The sequence below is a fragment of the Pteropus alecto genome, unplaced genomic scaffold (assembly GCF_000325575.1).
Source record: "Pteropus alecto unplaced genomic scaffold, ASM32557v1 scaffold44, whole genome shotgun sequence".
Taxonomy (NCBI): domain Eukaryota; kingdom Metazoa; phylum Chordata; class Mammalia; order Chiroptera; family Pteropodidae; genus Pteropus; species Pteropus alecto.
In genome coordinates, this window is record NW_006436812.1 from 6,893,088 (window position 1) to 6,915,184 (window position 22,097).

General features: G+C 41.5%; 1 protein-coding gene and 1 pseudogene across 1 annotated transcript in view; one reads left to right on the plus strand and one right to left on the minus strand.

The window, feature by feature from the left end:
* The window catches only part of RAB11FIP3 (RAB11 family interacting protein 3), a 75,829-nt gene that overhangs the window by 37,095 nt on the left and 16,637 nt on the right, over nt 1-22,097 (minus strand). The window contains exon 2 of the mRNA XM_015591216.2: nt 6-99. Within this exon, the coding sequence (XP_015446702.1) occupies nt 6-99 (94 nt within the window). The remainder of the gene's footprint in view (nt 1-5; nt 100-22,097) is intronic.
* On the plus strand, nt 1,378-1,781 carry LOC102890078 (annotated as a pseudogene).

The following is a 22,097-nucleotide window of genomic DNA, read 5'->3' on the forward strand; positions in this document are numbered from 1 at the left end:
CTGACCTCCATTTCTGATCGCCGTGATCCCTTGGTAGAAGTCTTCAAAACTGATCACGCCAAGCCCACTGGGATCCAAGTATTTCGTTAAGTCCTTCACCTGCAATTGCCAAGTGAGAATATGTTACCTAAGCCTACAAAATTGGAGGGGGATGTATCATGCACTTGACCTTTTCACCACATCCAGGGAAGCAGCCCACTTGCAAGGTGTGGTATGAAAGTAAGAGCCATCGATTCCTCTGATCCAAAGACCACCGACAACTCTGGTCAGAGAACAGGAGGTATCCTGGGAAGAAGATGTCAATGGCACCTGGGACCATGAGTCATGGAATAAGATCTTGCTCTCAAATGTCAAGCTTATTAAGTGGAAAGAGCATCAGTGCTGACATTTTAGGTATTATTCTAGACAGTATCTAAACTATTACACACAGCATAGACCCACACATCCATTCTGACAGCTGAGCAGAATCCTTAGTAAAAATAACTTAGGCAAGTAGACACTGGGTATCAAAAATCATGAAAAGTAAATAGGATAATTCACACATGAATGTCACAGAGAATAAAACTCTTCAGAAAAAAGATGCATATATATTTCCAAGTATAAATTGGATTTCATGAAATTTTTAAAACTTTTGTACTTCAAAAGATATTAGTAAAACTAAAAGACAAGATATACTGGGAGAAAATATTTATAAATCATATATCTGATATAGAACTTGTATCTAGAATTATAAAGAAATCTCATAATTCACCAAGATGAAAACACAATTTTTTTAATGGGCAAAAGATTTAAACAGTTATTTCATCAAACAAGATATATAAATGGCTGATAAGCACATGAAAAGATGCTCAAGACCATGAGTCCTTAGGAAAATGAAAATTAAAACCACAATGAGAACAGATACATCACTCACTAAAACGGCTGTAATCAAAACCGTCAATAACAGTTGACGAGGATGTGGAAAAACTGGAACCTCATACATTGCTAGGAGGAATGTAAACTAGTCTTGCCAATTTAGAAAATCATTTGGCAGTTTCCTGAAAAGTTAAACTTACCGTACAACACAGCAACTCCACTCTTAAGTATTTACCCAAGAGAAAGAAAAACGTGCCCAAAGGTGTGTGTGCAAATATTCATAACAAGCAGCATTATTCATAATAGCAAAAGAGCAAATCAACACAAATGTCTATCAGCTGAGGAAAGAATGAACAAGATGTGGTCTATCTATACAATAGACTATTATTCAGCTATAAAAAGGAATTAAATACTGATACATACTACAACACAAATGAAACTCAAAAACGTTCCGCTAAGTCTCTGAGGGAGCCGTGGTTGCAGTTCCTTCCCATCTACTCCTGCTCTTGCCTCAGCCACTGCATGCACCCGCTGCTCACTCTAGCGGAGGAACAAGTAGGTCAGGAAGCCATGCAGCAGTCATAGAGGTGGGAATGAGGAAAGACATCCATGGAACCAGAGGTGGTGATTCGCAGAATTGGAATTACTCTTATCAGCTGCAAAGTAAAGTCTTTGGGGAAGGTGTGTGCTGACTTGATCAGAGGCACAAAGGAAAAGAATCTCAAAGTGAAAAGACCAGTTAGTTCGGATGCCTACCAAGACTGAGAATCACAAGAAAAACTCCCTGTGGGGAAGTTCTAAGACTTGGGATCCTTTTCAGATGAGGATCCATAAGTGAACACAGTCCTTCTGAGACTGTTAAGCAGATTTCTTCCATCAGTATTGAGCCAGGAGTCAAGGCTGAAGTCATCACTGCAGATGCTTAAATCGACCTTTTTAATAAACTGACTATCAGTTGTTAAAAAAAAAAAACATTCTAAGCAAAAAAGCCAAACATAAAAGACTATAAATTATATTCTTTCATTTACAGGAAGTTTTCAGAAAAGACAAATCTATAAAGATACAAAGCATATCAGCTGGTCGCCTTGGAATTGTGGGGCAGAAGCGGGACTGGCTGCAATCAGCATGAGGGGTCTTTCTGGGGTGTGGAAACACTATAAAACCAGCCTGTGGTGACGGCTGTGTAACTTTATATTTACTAAAATCCACTGATTTATACACTCACAGTGGTGAATTTTATGGAATATAAATTATATTTCAACAAAGCTCTTAAAAATAACTGAATAAAGAGACAAAAAGGATTCAAGAGAGAGTGACAAATATTGAAGTAAGGCAAAGATACATTAGTATGGATAACAGAAGTCTCCGAGAAGAAAAATCAAAGCAAAGATACAGAATAGTAAAACTATATTTATGAGAACTTCTCTAAAAAAAATAACTACATATTGAAAAAATACATTGGGTACCTAAGAATATCAACTCCCAACCCCAAAAGGCCTACTCTAAGACTTAATCTGGTGAATTTCTTGGACTTCAAAGGAAAAGAGAAAAATTCTTTGAATAGCTATGCAAAAATCAAGTGACTTTGTAAAACAAAATTAGATTATCATTAAACTTTTCAGCAGCAACACCAAGTAATAAGGAATATCCTAATTCCATTGTTCCAAGTGTTGAGTCTCAGGTCTTCCACATGACTGAAAAAAAGGAGAAAATGATATGAGACTGAAGATGTTAGGCAAACATCCTATAATCCTGAATTTGAATTTTAAGTATCACTATGAGGTATCATTTATGATGTATTAAAAACAAAACAAAAACCTTCTAATTCTGTCCAATTAACAGTGAGCACCTGGAGCACCTAGGTTGTGGTATTTAAGTTCTATTTCCCATTAAAAGGAATTGGGACCCTTGGAGAAATGCCAGAAAATGTGCGAGTCGAGCCAGGAATATCTCGTTATATCTGAAAGCAAAGAAGCTATCAAAGACTTTATTAGGTCACATTGAGGAACTCAGGAGCAAACCTAAAGAGGCTCTCAATGAACTGAAACATATCAAACATGTTTCAATTCATGAAGGCATAATTACAGTAAAAAATAACTAGTCATCATTGGAGGGCACTAGTGAACCAATTTATTATTGTGAAAACTAATAAATAAAAGGAAAGAACTAAGCAGTTTGCCTTCCTTTCCTACAAACTGTTACTCGGGGCAAGCCATGGTATAGTCATGAAGGAAGCGTCTAAGAAGTGTTCAAACCAGTAAACAAAGAAGGAATAATGGGATTAGAACGTCACCATCCTGCAGTTCTTGATGAAGTAACGGACATAATCAATGACCCTCAGTGCCTCCTAAGGGCACAGAAAGACATACAACCAGACACCAAATGCCTCCTGATGGAAGTGTGTGATGCTACCTAAATCAAACCTGAATCCAACTACTAATTTACAGGAAATATAATGATCAAAGCAACATTTTTCAGGGATGAAATCAGCAAAACCTAGTCCATGAAGACCTTTAAAGAGATAAAGGGACCTGTTATTTTCAAGGCAAAAAAAAAAGTTGGAAAAGAAACCTTCATTAAGAGACTTAGGAGACACATCGACCTACTGCCTATAAGGATTTTTCTGGATCCCGATTCAAAATATTATTTTTTTAAAACCACATTTATAAGATAATTAGAAATTTGAATACTGATCTTGATACTGAATAATGACTGAATATTTGATATTAAGGAATTGCTCATTAATTTTTGTAGATGTGATAATATTTTAGTAATTTTTAAAAGCACAATGTTTTTTTTTGTTATGCTTACTATATGGGCTAAGGCACATATATTAAGATTACATATATGTAACCGACTGGCCATGACTGAGAGTTGCTGAGGCTGGGAGTGGGACACTGGGGAAGTATTATACTACTCTCTTTACTTTTGTATTAGGCTTGAACTTTTCCATAATGAAAATTTTAGAGAGAGGAAGAAAGAAAACAAAAGAGAAAAAGACAAAAAGAACAAAGAAGAGCAAGCAAGAATGAGAGAAAAGATCGTGGGGAGGGAGAGGGGAAAAAAGGATAAGGCATTTAGCCAGGGAGAGCTAACCTTTGATCAAAAAAGGAGGGATAGTCCATACAGAAAACTCTGAAGAATAGGAGGGTTTTGACAAGTGAATATTTAGTGATAAGGTGTAGGCAGGGTGTTTCAAAAGTGGAGAATCAGAGCTAAGGCTATGACAGACATAAGCCCTGTCCAAGGCCAAACCCATTAATCCATGTCTTAGAGAACTTATATCCCTCAGGGTCTCCTCGGGCTGGTAGATGCTGCTATGTTTAGCTCTATGACCATCAGTTGTTGAAAACATGCAACATAAAAGCCAGACTGGCACAAGACCAGCTCAAGCTGACTGATCTTAATAGCCTAGGATTCTCAAGCCAGAGACAGTATCTCCCTCTTCTCTCTCCACAAGAGGAAGAAGATGGCAGCCTCCATCCCAGGGCCTTGAGTGTTTAAGACACTGAGCTCAAAAGTCCACCCATCAGCTGATTTCTTGAAATAACTAAATGCTTCCCTCCTTATCTCACAAAAGCCTTCATTCCTAAAGCACATGATGTCTAGTGAGAACCCTCCTGGGTACCTAAAGAATCATTTAACCAGTCAACCATACTGGCCAATCTGTCTTTAAGAGTCCCAAGAATTTGGACAGTGAAGCTACTAATTGAACACAAAGTACCAAGTTGTTCATTCTGAAATATTAACCCAATGCTTTTGAAACAAATAATTAACTGGCAGTAGACCTTTTTATATGCTATCATGTTAGAATGAGCAAGGATGAATCAAAGTATTTATATTTTAAGGTCCACTTTAACCATATTTTCTTTGGAGAATAAATCAACTTCCATGCAGCCGATGATTTGAGAATGGTTCTAACAATCCAAGCCCAAAGTTCTCCATTCACAGGCTTTCAGAAAGAAAAAAAAAAAAAAAAAAAAAGCAGTAAGGTTGAAAAATAAGAAACTGCTCTTTCATGGAAAATTAGCAGAGCCAGAAAAATCTAAGCCAAGAGATGTACACCAGAGCATCCAAAGCAAGCCAGCACCCTCTCCAGCAATCATGCAGCAAGTTACAGAAACACTATGGGAGAAAAATCCACTTTGCAACCACTTATAGATGAATGGACAGAGCTGGCTCCTGCAGGATTATTCTAATACGAGAAATTTACTAACAAATTATATTGTTTCTGCTATAGATGTGGAGATACAACCTTGAAGAGAAGAAAGCAGAAAAAGTTCTCTAACCACAATTAACTCCAACTATAGAAGTACGACTCATGAAAATCATATTGAAAACACAGCACTTCACAGTAGAAATGACCATTTCTGAACCTTGTGACAATCACACTTGAATTACAACTTTTTCAACAAAGCCTATCTTATCAGAAGCCATAGTGATACTATCAAGCACCTCAACCTAACTAACATTTACAGAACACTCTAGCCAACGAAAGAATACACATTCCTTTCAAGCAGGTGCACGCAAAATATTTACCAAGACAGACTATATTCTGGACCATAAAATAAGTTTCAATAGATTTAAAAGGATTCAAGTCAATATCAACAGCCATTAGGGAAATGCAAATTAAAATGATAATAAGGTACATATCTATTTGAATAGCTAAAATTAAAGAGATGGGCCATATCGTGTACACCAAGTGTTAAGAGGATGTGGAGAAACTGGAATTCTTATACACTGCTGTTGAGAATGTAAGATTATACAATCACTTTGTAAAACTGTTTGGAAATTCCTTAAAGGGTTAACCATGTACCTAACACATGATCCAGTCATTTCGCTACTAGGTATTCTTCACCCAAGAGAAATGAAAGCATATGTCCATATAAAGATTTGTACATGAATAATCATAGAAACTTTATTTCTAATAGCCAAAAAATGAAAATGAAAACAACCCAAATGTCCATCAACGAACGAATGCATAAACAAATTGTGATATTCCACGGAGGGGTGGGGGGCGGGGGGGAGCAGCAGCAGCCAAGGTGATAATAAGCAAAATGTTCCTAGGGGCTTTCTTAGCTATTTATAAATGTCACACCAGATGTGTGGGTAGGCAGGAGTGAAAAGGGAAAGAAGCAACTCTCAAAAGCCTGATTACAGGTTATTTCTGAATGGACACACTGAGGCCTGCAGCTTGCCTACCTCATGGCACCTGCACTTCTTTGTAAGTGCATCTGTAAAGCAGCTAAACAAATATACACCGGGTTTTCTCTGTTGCTTCTGAGGAGTCTGAGCTGCACCAACCTGTGCACACTCAGGGCACCTATGTGAAGGGACCAACCAATGCCCAGGGGCATCTAGAGCTCTCTGGCACAGACAGCTCCACTTGGCTTTGTTCTTGGAGGTGTGTCCTGGCCAGCACAAACACTCACGATGCCATTTCCAACTTTCCTTACTTAGATTTCAAGGAGAATCAAAAACTAAGTCATTTTGATAAATCTAGAAAATACTAAATGTCATATAATTTCCAAAGTTATAAATAGGAGACAGGAAGGATACCTATGTTGTTTTTTACTGACGCCTTTGGAAATAAGCCTGGAGTATTTTAAATAGACAGCTATGATTTTCAGTATAAGTTTAAGGTCATGGTTTCTCCTGGGAGGGTCGGGGGGGGGGGGGGGCAGGGAAGAAGAGAGAGGTAAGGAAAAGGGGTGGAAGAAGCTATGACCACATCTGTACTGTTATTTCTTACAAGTAGATATGCACTTAAGTGGGGGATTTTGCTGGTCAGTTCATTTTAATGAAGATAACTGAAAGATTCTCGGGAATGTAAGGATGTTTGTTTGATAGTGACAAGCTTAATATAAAACCTTAAATAGCTGTGTGCTTGCCAGAGTGTGCACTGTTTTGAAGAAAGAAAGAAAAGGAAGAACAAGGACAGAAGGACGAAGAAGCAGGAGGAGAGGAGGGGAGGCGGGGAAAAAAGGAGGAAATGCCACAACTTTGTTCTCAGGCCTTTGAAAGCTAGACACAAATGATGACTCAAGCTTCCTACTAAGCAGTGGTGATTTTATATCTGTAACTGACTCTAGAGAACCACCAAATAAGAGCTTCCTGTGTATTACACTTCCCAAGCTTGCAGCAAAGTGTCACACCAGGGCTCCAGGACCTGGGACAGCGCCAGAGTTTTGTTTTGTTTTGTTTTGTTTTTAACCCCTAGTAGGTCTGCTTCACACCAACTACTATGGCTAATAACTTTTTCAGGGGTTATGCTTGGCAATTTATGCTTAAAGACCCTGTTCAGAGATCCCTCTAGATGAGTAGAAACATTTACATTTTAAAAAATTAGTCAGCTGTGTGGACACAAAATGAAAGCTCACTGTCTCCCTAAACACCTTAACTCCTCTGGAATTACTGGGTCTTGCTGGGGAAAAATGAAGTAATTCGATTAAATCTTAAAATACAAGGTATGTTTAGTTCTAAACTTAAATTTGAAAATAAGACAGTAACTAGAGTTTCCCAACACTGAAAGTGCTCATTTAGAGCTCAGTTTTTCTGCTTGAAGTATAAAAATAGCTTCCTATATCATCTGTGATGATAAACTGATTAACTGCCCCTGGTTTAGGGAATAGGGCTTAGAAAATTCTAGAATAAAAGCATAATGCTGGTCTTATATGGAAAAGGTGATTCCACATGTTCCCCAGGAGGCATGTATCACATTCAGGAATCCAATTTAGTCTTTCAGAACTAGTTGTTGCAATGTCACCAGCTGTGCCCTCCATCGCCGGAAGGAGTCTGCTCACCACCCAGCTGTAAGCAGTGCCTGGAGAGCTCTTCTTGATGTGCTTTGGACAGGGATGTGGGTTGTCTCCAGTACCAGAAGCCGCTCTTTCGCTACATCTGTTGTCACTGGGGTTTTGGCAGATTGCTGCTCTCCAACAAGTCCAACACCCACTCTGAAGATCTCCTTGATGCAGGAGGGATGGGGTGGGTGGCAGAGAGGCCAAGGTCTGGGACAGTTCTGACTCTATTATTTCTGTTAACAGATTTATGGCGATATAATTCATATACTACACAATTCACCCATTTAAAGGGTACGATTCAGTGGATTTTAGTATATTCACAGAGCTGTCTTCATGTTCTTTTAAAGACAAAATCTTAAAATGCATATGAGAACACTTAGAAAAAGTCAACTGGACACATTCAAGCTTTATGCAAACATGCTGAGGAAACTAACCAGAATTTATAGAAGGTACCAAAGAACACATTCGACACTTATATAACCATATTGATCACAGGAAACAGTGGCCCATTGGGAAGCAAAAGCTTCCTGTTTGTTCCTGCTTGTTCCTGCATTTCAGGTCTGGGTGTTGGGGAGAGCCAGGGGAGCCAGATAAGGGAAGGGGAACAGCTCTTAGGAAGAGGCACTACTGGCTCTGTGGCCCCCCAGCAAAGGCCTATGAAAATGTCCCCTCTGTGGCTCTTCCCTGGAATGCTAACCAACTGGACAATGAAGTATTCAGCTCACAAAACTCCGCCCCAGGCTGTGTGAAGGCGGCTGCCCTCCAGCCTATCTCAATGACCTCTCTGCACACAACAGAGAACTAGAGGCTTCGTTCTTTATGGGGACTTCCTTTGACTCCTGGCCCAGTCTAGACCCCTGTGAGTAAGTAAAGGAGGGAAAAACACACTAAAAAGTTATCAAATAAAGGTACATAGTCCAAAAAGTCACAGCACTGCAAGGCTTGGAACCAAACAGCATCTTCTGCCCCTCTCACCCACCCCATCCTGCCTGGAGAAGTTCTTCTTTCTGCTCTTTAGATTTGGGTAGTTTTGGGGGTCACTGCCTCCATGTCTAAGTAGTATGCTCCTGGTGTTATTTTCTTGGCTTTTCAAATTTATATGTTGCATTTTGGCCTCCTATAGTAAAAAATGAGAATTCGGCACTCTCCCCACACCCTCCCAAGTTGGCTAGATCTTCTGCAGTGTTTACATCATTGACTACATAAATATTTTTCACCACTAAAGTACATTTAAACTATAGCACTGGCTTTCTTATATAATTTTTTCCTATACTTAGCAATTTCCTTGCTTTTCATTGCCTGAATTTTCTGCACGTCTATTGCTCTAACATCTCTGCAGGCTTACACGCCTCCTTCAGACCATTTCCACCGACCAGGCCTCTAGGGTATCATGCCTTGCTGCGCCCCTGCGTTCCCTCCTCCATGCTGGCAGCCTTGCACCTTCCTAGCTTGGTGTTCCTTCCTGAGGAAGGGTGTGTGGTATGCACATTACAAGTGTTCTCGTCTGAAGAACCAGCACTGCTCCCTCCCCTGACAGGTGCCTGTATACACGGTTGGTTGTGGGTTGGAAATTGGAAATGAGCACCATGGCATTGGGAAGGCCGCTGCCCCAGCTCCATCTCACTCCTGCTGGTGCCTTAGAGTCTGACACCGCCCTGTTCTGAGTCTGGGTGTGGGGCCTGTTTTAATCTCTGGAAGCTGATGGAAACCTCTTCTCCATCAGGAGGATGCTATGGGTACTGGGCTGTGTTTGAGCTGTGTTTGCTGGGAGGTACTTTCTCCTTGCTGTTCTGAGCACCAGCAGAGCCCTTGCAATTGGAGACACAGCGCTTGGGTTCTGGAAGTTTCTAAAGGATCCTTTGATAATGTCCCTGTACCACTCCATCCCCAGCAGGGCTGTCAGTCAGGCACTATACCTTGTTAGTCTCCTACTTTATCTTATCTCCTATTATTTCTGCCCTTTAAAAAACTTTCTGAGATATATTCTTGACTTGATCTTCCAACCCTTCAACGAGATGCCTTTATTTCATTTTTAATTTCTGAAGGAGCTTTCTAGTTCTCTGAATGTGATGTCTTCTTTAATCTGACAATGTAAATCAAGTTTTATTTTCCAAGTTTTCTTCTGCTCTCTGCACTGACTGTTCCCTTCAAGTGCCTTCTGCTTCTCTTTTCTGTTTTTAGTTTTTGTCTCTCTCCCCCCCTCTTCATCCTCCTGCCTTTCATCCCCGCCCTACTTCCACCCTTGACCTATGGATGTTGCCGTTTCCCCTTAAGAACTGGAGCTCTGAAGGCGGGGCATCTCCTCCCACATGCTCGCAGGGTGCACCCAGGGCCTGGTGCTCCCGGTGCATTTGGGGGGCTTGGTGCACCCAGGGTATAGTCCGTGGCTCCACCTGGGGCACGAACCCAGGATCTTCTGCGTGTAAAGCAGACGTGCTAACCACTATACTATGGAGCCACCCCTAGTCTCTCCCTTTCTTGTTGGAGGCTTTCTTGAAGTATCTGTGGTCCCCGACCATCCCTTTACACTTAAAAGTGGTCACTAAAAGCTGTCGAAAAGGTAGGACTACATGGTGGACTGGTTAGCTGAAAGCCTTACTGCAGGTGCTCTGGGCAGTAATCTGGCTTCTTTGTTGTCAGCTGCTCCGAGACCAGCCACTGTGGGGGCAGGATCCTGAGAAGGCTTGCAAATATGATAGAGTAGTCACACATGGCAAAAGTGATGAGCCAGTCACTCTGTGCATGTATTAACTGTAGCAGACAGCTGGCTGCAAAGAAGAAGTAAGCTGCCATGCTGTGAGAGGGCCATGAGGCTGGACCTGAGGGTGGCCACTAGGACCTGAGGGCCATTGCACACCAACCACCAACAAGAAAGCAAGAATCTTGGCCCTACAAACACAAGAAACTGAATTCTGCCAACCAGCTGGATGAGTGTGGTGGGGAATCCTGAGCTCTAGGAGAGACCCTGGGCAGAGGAGAAATGGGACAGGGTATGCCAGGCCGAGGGCACTGTCAGTCCAAAGGGCCTGAGGAGGAAGGTGCCTGTGGAACACAGGGAGCCTCAAGGAGGCTGGGTGCCTGGAGCAGAGTGAGGAGGGAGTCAGCAGTGGGAGACAAGGTCAGAGGCCCTGGTAGGGTTCTGAGTACAAGAGTCACATGACTTATCTCAAGAGTAGTTTAGTTCCTTGTTGAGAAAAGATGGAGGAAGCGAGACAGTGAGATATGGTGGTTCACACCAAGGCCTAAGAAATGGGGATTCTGGATATACTCTGATAACAGAGCCAGCAGGGTTTCCTGATGGATCAGATGTAGGGTGAGAGAAAGAGGTTCTGACATGAGTCACTGGGAGGATAGGATTCTATTAACTGAGATGAGGAGATTGCAGGTGGCACTCAAAGCTTCAGTCATGTGATTTTGAGCTGTACAATTGAGCCCAGAGTTCAGGAGTGGGCCAGGCTAGAGATGCGAACTTGGGGGTTATCAGCACAGAGGTCACATTTAAAGCTGTGAGTGTAGGAGAGAATGCAGGTAAAAGAGGGGTGAGAGGACTTAGGATCAGCAAAGAAGACTGGAAAAAAGACTCCAGTGGGATAAGACTAAATGAGTGTGGCGTCCCAGAAGCCAGGTGGAGGAGGAGCAACCTGCTGTGTTCACTGCTGCAGCAGGTCCAGTAGTGGAACAGAACTATGAACTGGATGTAACAGCACAGGTGCCGTGACGAAGCAAAGCCTGTGTGGAGAGCATGTGTGGCTTTCCACACAGCTCCCTGACTGAGAACTAGGGTTATTTCATTGATACCTTCACTCTCTGAAGGTTTTTAATACCTATTGCTACTTTATTCTCAGAAAGGCTATGAAAGTATACTTTTTAAAATATTTTTAAAGGTGTGATAAAATATACATAATGTAAAACTTACCACTTTAACCATTTTTAGGTGTATAGTTCAGTGGTATTAAATACATTCACAAGTTATGTGGCCATCACCACCATCCATGTCCAGAGCTTTTTTATCTTTTCCAACTGAACACTAACTCCTCGTTCCCCCTCCCCCAACCCCTGGTATCCTCTAATCTACTTCCTGTCTCTATGAGTCTGACTACTCTAAGGACCTCGCGGAAGTGGAATCATACAGTATTTGTCTTTTTATGACTTACTTTACCAAGCAGAATGTCCTTAAGGTTCATCCATGTTGCAGTATGTATCAGAATTCCTCCCTTTTTAAGGCTGAATAATAGTCCATTATATGTACACACCACATTTTCTTTATCCGCTCACCCGCCAATAGACATATGCTTCCACTTTTTGGCTATAATGAATGATGCTGCTATGAACATGGGTGTACAAACATAACAGATTACTTTTAAGAAGAAAAAATGTACAAGCAGTGTAATTATAATACAATGATATTTGGCTACCTGGGTAAATATATTACTTCTCCAAAGTATGTGTGTAAAATGGTAATGGTTTCTTCCCATTTCCAATCCTCCCTCCACAGCTACTGAAATGTTTTGAATTTATGTCTCCTCCATTTGAAACTGGTTGTTTTCCTTTCTTAGATCAAGTAAACTTTCTCTACTATATTAACCTCCTATTGCTACTATAACAAGTTACCACAAACTTTGTAGCTTAAAATAACAAATTTAGGAGGAAAAAAATGGCACAGATAATAGAGGCTCTGTTCATCTCTCTGGCGATCAAATCAAAGTTGTATTGGAAACAAGGAGCAGCAGAAGGAAAAATCACCTGGGATCTAGATGAACAAACCATACAACTAGGGAGAAATCCGAGAAATCACCCTGCAACAAAAGAAGGTAGGACACGGAGCTGCCAGGTCTTGAGCAACTGAGACGGAGGCAGGGGCAGCGGCAGACGCCTCTTAAAGGGGCCGCATCAGTGACCAGATTTTTGCAGTGACGGACCTGCTCACTCTGAGCACCAGTGCCAGTTGAGCTGCACGGAGCGGGCACCAGGGACTTATAGGAAGACACTGTTGGAGTGAGGGCCAAGGGGAGACTCACTGGTATCAATTGTTTCCTGTTGAACCCTCCCCTCTACCAATGCGCCAACTCAGCATCACCATAGCCAGGACCTCATCAAACTAGATAACAGAGGTCACTCCGCCCAGAAGATTCCCTAAAACCCCGCCTCCCCCAACTCACGGCCCCACCCAAGATACATCCAGGTGTATCCTCAGTGAGTCAGGTGCTCCTTCCTGAGCAGCACCAAGACTCACACTGGAGACAGCTGGCCTCTGTTTCTGGTGTGGCCTTTTGAGGCAACTATAAGCACAGCTCTGTGGATTGCTTGCTGAATCTTAACAGGTGGCCCCATAGGGGTAGAGGCTTGGGCTAAATGTGGCCTGCAGCTGAACCCCTCAGGACTGTGCCACTGGACACCTACTTCACAAATCCACACTAATAAGACCAGGAGACTTAGGAGCTTTGCTTAGTACATAGAAACAGACATGGAAAGGCAGCCAAAATAGGAAGACAAAGAAAGAGAAACCATATGAGAACGGAACAAAGATCCAGATATAATGGAGTCAAGTAATCTAACGGATGCTGAGTTCAAATCACTGGTTATAAAGATGCTCAATGATCTTTTGGGAAGTGTAGATAAATTCAGTGAGAACTTCAACGAAGATAAAAAACATAAAAATGGAAATTATAAAAGGGAACCGGTCTGAAATGAAGAACATATTATATGAGATGAGAAGTATATTAAAGGGAATTAAACAAAGGAATAAACAAAGTGAATAAAGAAGAGGATCAAAGGCCTTGTCTAGGAGACTGGAAAGCCAAGGACATGCAATCAGAACAGCAAGAGATAAGATGCCGAGACTATAAAAATAATTTAAGGAGAACATGGGACACTTTTAAGGGTCAAAATATCGTCTGATTGGAGTACCTGAAGAAAATCAAGATGTTGAACAGCTGTTTGAAGCAATAATGATAAAAAACTTCCCTAACCTGGTGAAGGAAATGGACATAAAATCCCAGGAAGCTCAGAGAATTCCAAAAATCAGGGATCCAAAGAGGCCCACACCAAGACACATCATAATTGAAATGCCAAAGGTTAACTACAAAGAAAGAATATTAAAAGCAGCAAGAGAAAAACAGTTACTTATAAGGGAACACCCATAAGACTGGTAGCTGATTTCTCAAAAGAAACTCTGCAGGACAGAAGGGCTTGGCAAAAAATATTCAATAAGATGAAGACCCAGGATCTACGACCAAGAATAATTTATCCAGCAAAGCTATCATTTAGAGTCGAAGGACAGATAAAGAACTTCCCAGACAAAAATAAGCTAAAGGAATTTATTACCACCAAGTCCATATTACAGGAAATGTTGGAGGGACTTCTTTAAGAAGAAAAAACATGTATCAAAAACAGGAATAAAGAATGGTAACAACTACATGCCGATCAATAAATACCTCAAATGGAAAAGAATTAAGTGCTCCAACCAAAAGACAGAGTGGCTAAAAGGATAAGAAAACAAGACCTCTACATATGAAAAGGAAGGGGATGGAAAAAGATATTGCTTTGATGGACCTACAAGGTATTTAAGTCAGACAGAGAAAGATAAACTCTGTATGATTTCACTTGTATGTGGAATCTAATGAATAAAAAGAACAAACTAATCAAAAACAGAAAAAAAAAAAATTATTCTCTTACAGTTCTGGAGGCCAGAGTCTGAAATGAGCCTTAGGCTAAAACAAGAAGTCAGCAGGGATGGTTTCTTCTGGAGGCTCTAGGAGAGAATCTTTCCCTGATCTTCTGCCTGCTGGCATTCTTTGGCTTGTGGCTGCCAACACTCTAATCTCTGCTTCTGTCATCACATTCCCATCTCCTTTTCTGTCATCAAATCTCCCTCTGCCTGCCCTTTATAAAGACCCTTGTGATTATATTTAGGACCTACCAGGATAACCCCATCTCAAGATCCTTAATTTAATCACACCCATAGAGCCCTTCTGCAATCTAAAATAACATTCACAGGTTCCAGGGGTTAGGACCTGAATATCATCACACTCTGGAGTGCTCTTCACAAAGATGTCTTCTGAAGGAGAAGTCTAGACACCAGCCCACAGCAGCAGAGCTCCAGTATGCAGCTGGCCTTGCGGGTGTGCCAAGCTCCTTTGCCCCACTGCATGCCTGCCCAGGAGAGCAGTACCAAGGGCCGCTATGAGAAGACAGCCTACCAAGTGTCACTCCTTAAGTTATTCTGAAAGAGACATCCTCTACCAAGGACGGCCTATCCCGCAAAGTCATCACCAGAAACAAAGCAAGACAAAGCAAACGCCCCTGCCCAAGAGTGACACCAGTGTTTTGCTTCGCTTAGACAACCAACCTCTGACATGGGCCAGAGAGGCCAAGGTAGCCGCTAAGGAAATGAAGAAATGAAAAGGCAAAAGAGCATCCTCTCCTGTAAGTCAAGGATCACCAGGAAGACCAACGCTCCCACCCCCCAATATCATTAGAGTGCAACTCCCCCACTTCCATGCTGCAGCCTCAGGACTCATCCAGAGAACACCTTTCCTTGGTAAGCTTCTAGGTATACACGTCCTAATGTTCTGTTTGCTCACCTGCTTCATGAGGCAAGAACCGGGTCTATCCCATTTACCCTTGGAAGCCTGTACCTGGCCCAGAGTGGCACAAAACACACCCCAATGAACACACAGGTGGGAAGCAATTGGTGAGTACCTAGGAGAAGACAAGTTCTATTCTGATGCTCTCTCAGGTCTTCTGGCAGAAACTTTCTCCACACAGGGGAACCCAGTACAGGAGCCAACAGTTACCTGGACTCAGGTCTCTGATTAGCCACCTGAATAGGGACAATGCCCCTTAGGTGGAAACTATAAGCACAGCTCTAAGGGGCATTGTCTCTATTCAGGTGTCTAATCAGACCAACACTGGGGTATCAGACCAACACTGCTGAATAAAGTTAATTGTAGAACTGGTCTAATGTCTATGATTATCATAATTTTTAAAAAAATTATCAAGAAATCATTCATTCAACAGTGAAGAACACTTTTAAGTCAGCACAAAATGAAAATTCTTCAGGCTCTCATTCTGTCCAACATCATCCTGTTTTTTTTTTCTGCCTTCATTTTCTGCACTTTGCTCTTTAAAAACAGAATGTTAAACCAAAACACAGAATATTTATTCCTAATTTAATGACAAAAATTGATGGCATATACCTGAAACTTAAAAGAAAGGATGACACCACAAAAGAAAGGAACTCTACAGAAACTTATAACATTTTTAGAGCTCTACAAGATTGTAGAGCCTGTGCGCTGACCTTCAAGTCACAGATTGAGAAATAAAGGCCTTGGGCCAGGTAACACTAACACTCTGACGCTGAAGATACACATACACAAAAATACTTACTAACAACCTTTAGAGGAACTTCAGCTCAAATACACTTACAAAAAAAAGGCAAATTAAAGATACAACGATATACCATTTTTCTTGTATTAGATTGGCAATACTTTTCTAGAGGGCAATTTGGTGACCAAAAAACCTTAAAAATCCTTTAAAATCTCTACATATGTTCCCCCAGCAATCACATTTTTAAGACTTTAACTTAAGGAAATAATAAAAATTGTGTAGAAACATTCAGCTACAAGAAAGTTTATAACAGTAGAAAAGTGAAAACCTAAAATACCTAAGACAAAAGATTAATCAAATAAATTCTAGTGCATTCATTCATGCGATGGAAAACTAACCATAAAAAATCATGTCGTAGAAGTAGATATACTGACATTGAGAGAAACTGACAACATATTGATTTAAAGTAGGTTAAAACCGTAATTACAACTCTGGTTTTAGTTCTCTTATATAAGTAATAATTTAAAAGTCTAGAAGGTTATAAAGATTCACAGTGCTGGAAGGAAATTTCTCCTTTTTTGCATGTCTTAATATGCATTTAAATATGCATTATCTGCCATTTTTTAAAGTTTCTTGTTATTGCTTTAACAGCAATTCCAACCAATGAGAACAGGTTCTTAATTCATTCATTATAAATGCTAAGATTCCTTCGACTAAAGGTTCTTTAGTCGAAGAGAAAGCCCAATATTCTTTTAAGTGCTGATTAGGCCTCACTAACTGGTACTTCACATGAAATTCATTATGAGGCAGGCTCCCTGAAGGGAAAGTACTTGGCAGGGAGAGGGTGGATCTTAAATAAATCACCCAGGACACTGGGCAAGATGGCATAGAGGGTAGAGGTTTTACACATCTCCTCTTGCAACTACACCAAAGTTGTCATGAAATCACAGAGCGAACAGCAAACAGAGTGGCCTGGGGTCTGGATGAACAGAGGATGTACAACTAAAGAGAGAAATAAGAAATCACCCAGCAACAGTATGAGGGAGAAGAGATAGGAGGCTGCCTGGTCCCATGCAGCTGAGGTAAGACAGAGGCTAAGCAGCTGCAGCTGGCAGGTGCAGACATTCCTCTTAAAGGGGCCACGACCATGACTGGACTTTTATGGTGACGGACTCACTTGCTCTGAGCTCCAGGACCAGCTGGCTGCTTAGGGGGAGCCAGGGACATACAGGCGAACACTGACTTGTCGGGCTTTAGAGTGAGGGCCAAAGGCAAGGCTTTCTCTTGGGCAGAAGTGCTGGCGGTATCCACTATTCCTCTCGAGCCCTCCTCGCTCCCAACCTACGGACACAGGCGCCACCATAGCTGAGATGTCATCAAACTGGATAACAGCGCTCGTTCTGTCCAGAGGATTCTCTGAAACTCTCCCTCTCCCAACCTGTGGCCCCACCCAAGCCACATCCAGTGGTGTCTCAGCATGCCCTGTGCCCCTTGCTGAGTAGCTCCAAGCCACACTGGTGGCACCTAGTCTCAGTTCCTGGCGTGCCCTCTTGGGGCAACTATAAGCACAGCACAGGTGTCAGCCATCTATGGAATGCTTGCTGAATTTTACCAGGTGGCCCGAAAGGGTACAGTCTGGGGCTAAACTTGGCCTACAGTTGGTCCTCTCTCAGGACTGTACCACTAGATACCTACTACACAAAGCCATGCTAATAAGACTGGGAGACTTAGGAGCTTTGCTTAGTACATAGAAACAGACTCAGAAAGGCAGCCCAAATGGGGAAACAAAGAAACATGAACTTAGGGGAAGAGTAAATGAACTTGGTGAGAACTTTAACAAAGAGATAAAAAACATAAAAATGGAGATGGAAACTATAAAAGAGAACCAGTTAGAAATGGAGAACACAATATCTGAGATGAAGGGTATATTAGAGAGAATCAACAGAGTGGATGAAGCAGAGGATCAAATAATCGATACAGAGGATGGGGTAGTAGAGGACATCCAATCAGAACAGCAACAAGAAAAAAGAATACAAAAAAATGAAGATAATTTAAGGAGCCTGTGGGACAACATCAAACATAACAACATTCGTATCATTGGGGTACCAGAAGGAGAAGAGAGAGAGCAAGAAGTTGAAGAGCTATTTGAAGAAATAATGATGGAAAACCTCCCTAACCTGGTGAAAAAAAATAGACATACAACCCCAGGAAGTCCAGAGTCCCAAAAAAGATGAACCCAAAGAGGCCCACACCAAGACACATCATAATTAAAATGCCAAAGGTGAAAGACAAAGAGAGAATCTTAAAAGCAGCAAGAGAAAAGCAGTTAGTTACCTACAAGGAAGCACCTATAAGACTGGCAGCTGATTTCTCAAAAGAAACTTTGCAGGACAGAAGGGTTTGGCACAAAATATTCAAAGTGATGAAAACCCAGGATCCATAAACAAGATTACTTTATCTAGCAAAGCTATCATTTAGAGTTGAAGGACAGATAAAGAGCTGCCCAAACAAGAAAAAGCTAAAGGAGTTCATCACTATCAAGCCAGTATTACCAGAAACATTGGAGGGACTTCTTTAAGAAGAAAAAATATGTATCAAAAATATGAATATATGGGAGACCACCTAGGAATACCAGGTGCTATAGGCTAAAAAAAAAATACACACACACACACACACACACACACACACACAAGTGAATAAAGAATGGCAATAACTACGTATCTATCAACAAGTACTTCAAATGAAAAAGAATTAAGTGCTCCAATCAAAAGACAGGGTGGCTAAATGGATAAGAAATGAAGACCCTTACATATATGCTGCCTACAAGAGACTCACTTCAGATTAAAAAACACACACAGACTAAAAGGGGATGGAAAAAGATATTGCCTGATGGACCTAGAGGGTATTGTGCTGAATGGAGTAAGTCAGACAGAGGATGCCATATGATTTCACGTACATGTAGAATCTAAAGAACAAAATAAACAACAACAACAAAAGAAACAGAAATAAACTCATAGATACAGAGAACATTTGGAGGGTTACTAGATGGGAAAGGGGTTGGGGGATTGGCACAAAAGGGCAAAGGGGTTAAGAAGTACAAATAGATAGTTACAAAATTGTCATGAAGATATAAAGTATATAGCATAAGGAACATAGTCAATAATATTGTAATAAATATGTAAGGGGGTAGGGGTACTAGATTTATTGGTGTCATCACTTTGTGAATTATACAGATCTCTAATCGTTATACTGTACAACTGAAACTAATATATTATTGTATGCTAACTATAATTGAAAAGAAACTCATTGAATTATACACTAAAAATATGGGCAACTGTCGATTATATTTCAATATAACTGTAAAAACAAACAAACAAACAAACAAATAAATAAAACCACCCAGAGGAAAATGTCCAGCCAACTTCCTGGCTTTTCTCTCCTCACTAGCAGACTATATCACATTGATAAGGATGGACTTTATCTTAAAAGGGCTTTGTGTTTCCTGCAGCAAAAAAGATTTGGCCTTGTTTTTTCTGGCTTTTGATAAATAAAGTAAACCAACCCACCCAAGGCTGGAATGAAAAAGAAGTTGGTAAACAATTGAGAAAAGAAGAGTTAGAGAGAGGAGTGGAAGAGGAAGGGACGGAGTGAGGAGCAAACATTTGCAAAAGGTAACTGCTCCATAGTGGTCTCTCCTTACTCTCTGGAAAGAATCACACCCGACAAGAAAAACTATCCACCTGTCCCCTTTGTGTTCAAAGAACCGCCTGATGAAGCAGCCAGGTGGAACCTGAGCTCCTGCTCACTCATGGGGGCTGCCTTTGAAACCCAAGCACAGATGTGAAACACCATCTCCGTGCTTTAGGGCAGCTCAGCAAACACGTCCTCTCCATAAGATAAAAGCACAACACAGAAAAACAATTCATTTTCTACTTGACTGCCACTTAGTGCTGATTCAAAAGCAGAAATCCATGACAGCATTCAAACAGAATGCGATAGAGCTGACGCTCCCGAATACAGCCCAAGATAGTCTTTCACTCCTTTGCAAATAGCCACAGCCTTCATGATAATTATGGTAGGCTCCAGAATGAAAGAGAAAAAAATGTGTCAAAGCCTGTGCACCCACACCCCATCCTGTCCCCCTAATTTCTCGAGTATCCTTCACACTAACTGGGCCTAAGCTGGGTGGGGAACAGAACCCAGGAAGGGAATTTCCAGTGACAACCACAAATGAAGTCTGTGCCCAAGCCTGACCACAAAACAAAGTTTAAGTTTACTGATTACCCAAAAAGGTGACAAAAGCCCCACTGACTCGCCCAGGCTAGCAAGGCCCTACAACTCTGGGGTTTTTCCTCACAAAGGCAGCATCCCAAAGTGGAAAGCGATCAGACTTTGGGTCTGACAGCACTAGGTTCAAATTCAGCCTCTCTTGCCAACTGTCGTCTGGCCTTCTCAGATCTGTTCCTCAAACAAGCCCCCCGGGCTAAGTGACAGTCCTTATTCACAACACAGTCTGCACCAAGATCCACAAAAGAGAGACAACCAACACCTTCTCCAAGTTCACATGCTCTGACCTGCTTGAGAAGGACAAAGGTTTTCCTTCACAGCAAAGTTCTCAACCTCACAGAGTGTAGAACCACCAGGAGAAATTTCCTGCTCTCTTTCTGGTCCCACCTCCTGAGAGTCTGATTGAAATTGTCTGTTGCACAGCTCTGCTGATAATTCTGTGTGCACCAAGGTCAAGAACCAATGCTCTGGATCAGAACACTGCCTGGGAACTTGTTAGAGAAGCAGATTCTCAGGTCCCACCCAGAATTTGCTAAAAAAGAAACCTGCTGATGACGGAGTTTTAACAAGCCCTCCAGACAATTTGATGCCTCTGGAGCTTGAGAACCTCTGATGTGGAGGGAGGAGCAGAGGCCCAGTCCAAAGATCTCAGTTAAATATAGAACTCCAGCTACTATCCCCAAACACCCCTGAGACACTCACCAGTAGGAATATTAACCCCGCTTCAAAAAGCAATATCATGTAAGGAATCTCATATTTCACAGGTTGTAAATTTGAACCTGGATTTTTCCTTCTTTAAATACACAAGTCAAAAGTACATGCCTAACCATCAGTCACTCAAAAACTGTTATTACATCATAAGAAGAAGGAATAGGGCCTGGGCATGCGGACACAAAGGTGTGTTTGCTGAAGGGTGGAACAGAGCGGCACAGGGCAAAGTGCTCCAGCCCAGCAGGTAGTGGCACTGACTGTGAGGTCCTACCTCACATTAGGGTTAATGTACATAAATAATCAATTTGTAGCAGAAACTACAGAGTATCGGGCATACAGGATTATTTTATTACTATTACAAAATATTTCAAATACCTAATTTATTTTCATCACTTGTCTACATGTGGGCCTTTAAATTAATCAGCAGCCCTTTATGGGGAAGGGGTGTGGACGTGGAGAGAGGTAAATCTATCCCAAGGGAGAACACATGTCCATTGTTAATAGTGACTGGGAAAGATTTCCTGTCCTGTGGTATGCATTTCTGGAAGATTTTTTTTTTTTAATAGTGGATAAATATGACTTTAATTATCAGGAATATCAAAGGTTGAAGAAAATGGACCCAAGTTGACCTTCCTCCATTCTAAAGGAGACTGAATGAGGAAGAAGGTAGACAGATGTGCACAGAGGGGCTTGTTCTCACCTGCTCGTCCTGCTGTCAATAATATTGTAATAAATATTACAGCTGTGCCACCATAGGACACAAAGGAGCCTCCTTCCCAATCCATAGATGGCTTATCCTGGTGTGGCTGGTCTCAAGCACTGACATGCCCAGATTCAGCACACAGCATTTTCAGAAATAAGTCTCTCCTCTCTTAAAGGATAAAAGAAGTTTTATTGTGTCTTTTGAACATCTTTGTGAAGAAGATACATCTCTGACCTTCTGAGAGACAACAGGCAGGGCTCTGGCGGCAAAGCAAAGGAATCTCTTTCAGCAAAGAGAACATTCTTTAGGAAATTAAGATGCTAAACAGGCTGAAAGAGAACACCTACCAGAAACACTGTGCTCGGGGAAGAGCGCGAAAGGGAGAAGAAAGAAGCACCCCGGTCCAACCT